The following is a 1,824-nucleotide window of genomic DNA, read 5'->3' as shown; positions in this document are numbered from 1 at the left end:
GATAAACAAATCTGCGCCACCGTCAACGGCACAGGTTCCGTAAAATGCTGGAGAGGCTCCGACCAATCGAAACCTCCGACGAACGAGAAGTTCCGGTCAATTTCATCCGGCGTTGGTTTCTCCTGCGGCGTTTCAATTCCTAACAACCGGATCCTTTGCTGGGGATCCGATTCGACCAAATCGGGTCGGATCCAAACCGGATTCGGAAACACGACGATGATGACCATATCCGCAGGTGAATCACACGCTTGTGGATTAAACTCTACCGGGAGTTTGATTTGCATCGGAAACAACGAATCTGGTCAGCTCAATGTTAACCAACATAACCGTTACTCAACTCTCTCGCTCGGATCAAACTTCACCTGCGCGACGAGAAGCTCTAACAACTCGGTGGTTTGTTGGGGAGGAGGAGCAGAGAGGTTCAACAATGTAACAGACTCGATCTCGTTCGAGTCGATATCTTCGGGTCCGGGTCTAATCTGCGGGTTAGTATCAAGTAACCTCTCAATCATGTGTTGGAACCCTACAAATTTCTCAAGAATCTTCCTCCCTTTCCCAGAAGTCTTACCAGGTCCTTGCGTTGCATCATCATCATCTCTTTGCTCTTGTGGTATCTATCCCCAATCTGATAAGCTCTGTTCCGGTTCCGGTTCGATCTGTAAATCATGCCCGGTTCAGTTCTCAGCGAGTCCTCCGAGTCAGTTTCCTCTTCCACCACCGTTATCACCACCGTCAGATTCGTCTCCTCCGTCGAAAGCTTTAACGAGAGGGTTGTTAGCGTTTGCGATCGTTGGATCAGTTGGAGCATTCGCAGGGATATGTAGTGTGGTTTACTGTCTATGGACTGGAGCTTGCTTGGGGAAGAAGAAAGTTCATAACTCTGTTCAACCTACTATAACTCGCGGCGGTTCTAATAGCCGGTCTAACAGTTCTAATAGCCGGTCTTTAACCATAAGACGACAAGGGTCGAGGATGTTATCAATGAGGAGACAGAGAAGTGGAACGTCTTCGATGAAACACCCGGATAAAGCTGAAGAGTTTACCTTCTCGGAGCTAGCTTCAGCCACAGGAAACTTCTCTCTAGAGAACAAAATCGGTTCGGGGAGCTTCGGTGTTGTTTACAGAGGTAAACTCAGCGACGGGAGAGAAGTCGCGATCAAACGCGGCGAAGTGAACGCGAAAATGAAGAAGCTTCAAGAGAAAGAAACCGCGTTTGACTCGGAGATCGCGTTTCTATCGAGGCTTCACCATAAGCATTTGGTGAGGCTAGTTGGTTACTGCGAGGAGAAAGAAGAGAGGCTTCTTGTTTACGATTACATGAAGAACGGTGCGCTTTACGATCATCTACACGACAAGAACAACGTGGAGAAACACAGCAGTTTGATCAACTCATGGAAAATGCGGATCAAAATCGCGTTAGACGCGGCTAGAGGAATCGAGTATCTACACAATTACGCGGTGCCACCTATCATTCATAGAGATATTAAGTCGTCTAACATCTTGCTAGACTCGAATTGGGTCGCTAGAGTTTCGGATTTCGGGTTATCATTAATGGGTCCAGAGTTAGGGAAAGATCATAACCATCATCATCATCATCATCAACAACGTCCAATGAAAGCTGCGGGAACGGTCGGATATATTGATCCAGAGTACTACAGTCTCAATGTTTTAACGGACAAGAGCGACGTGTATGGACTGGGAGTGGTGTTGTTAGAATTGCTGACAGGCAAAAGAGCGATATTTAAGAACGGTGGTGATTTGGAGGAAGGGAGTGTTGAAGCTGCCCCGGTGCATTTGGTGGATTACTCGGTTCCAGCGATTACA

General features: G+C 47.5%; 1 protein-coding gene across 2 annotated transcripts in view; it reads left to right on the top strand.

Moving 5' to 3' along the window:
• Positions 1 to 1,824, top strand: part of LOC104712244 (putative serine/threonine-protein kinase-like protein CCR3) — a 4,178-nt gene that overhangs the window by 1,058 nt on the left and 1,296 nt on the right. The window contains exon 2 of one of the 2 annotated variants that reach the window (XM_010429097.1): positions 35 to 1,771. In XM_010429097.1, the coding sequence (XP_010427399.1) occupies positions 35 to 1,771 (1,737 nt within the window). The remainder of the gene's footprint in view (positions 1 to 34; positions 1,772 to 1,824) is intronic. The other variant, XM_010429096.1, reaches the window with a different exon arrangement.

This window comes from Camelina sativa, chromosome 9 (assembly GCF_000633955.1).
Source record: "Camelina sativa cultivar DH55 chromosome 9, Cs, whole genome shotgun sequence".
NCBI classification, from domain to species: domain Eukaryota; kingdom Viridiplantae; phylum Streptophyta; class Magnoliopsida; order Brassicales; family Brassicaceae; genus Camelina; species Camelina sativa.
Note: the sequence above shows the minus strand (reverse complement) of the source record. Positions and strands in the feature narration are given on the sequence as shown.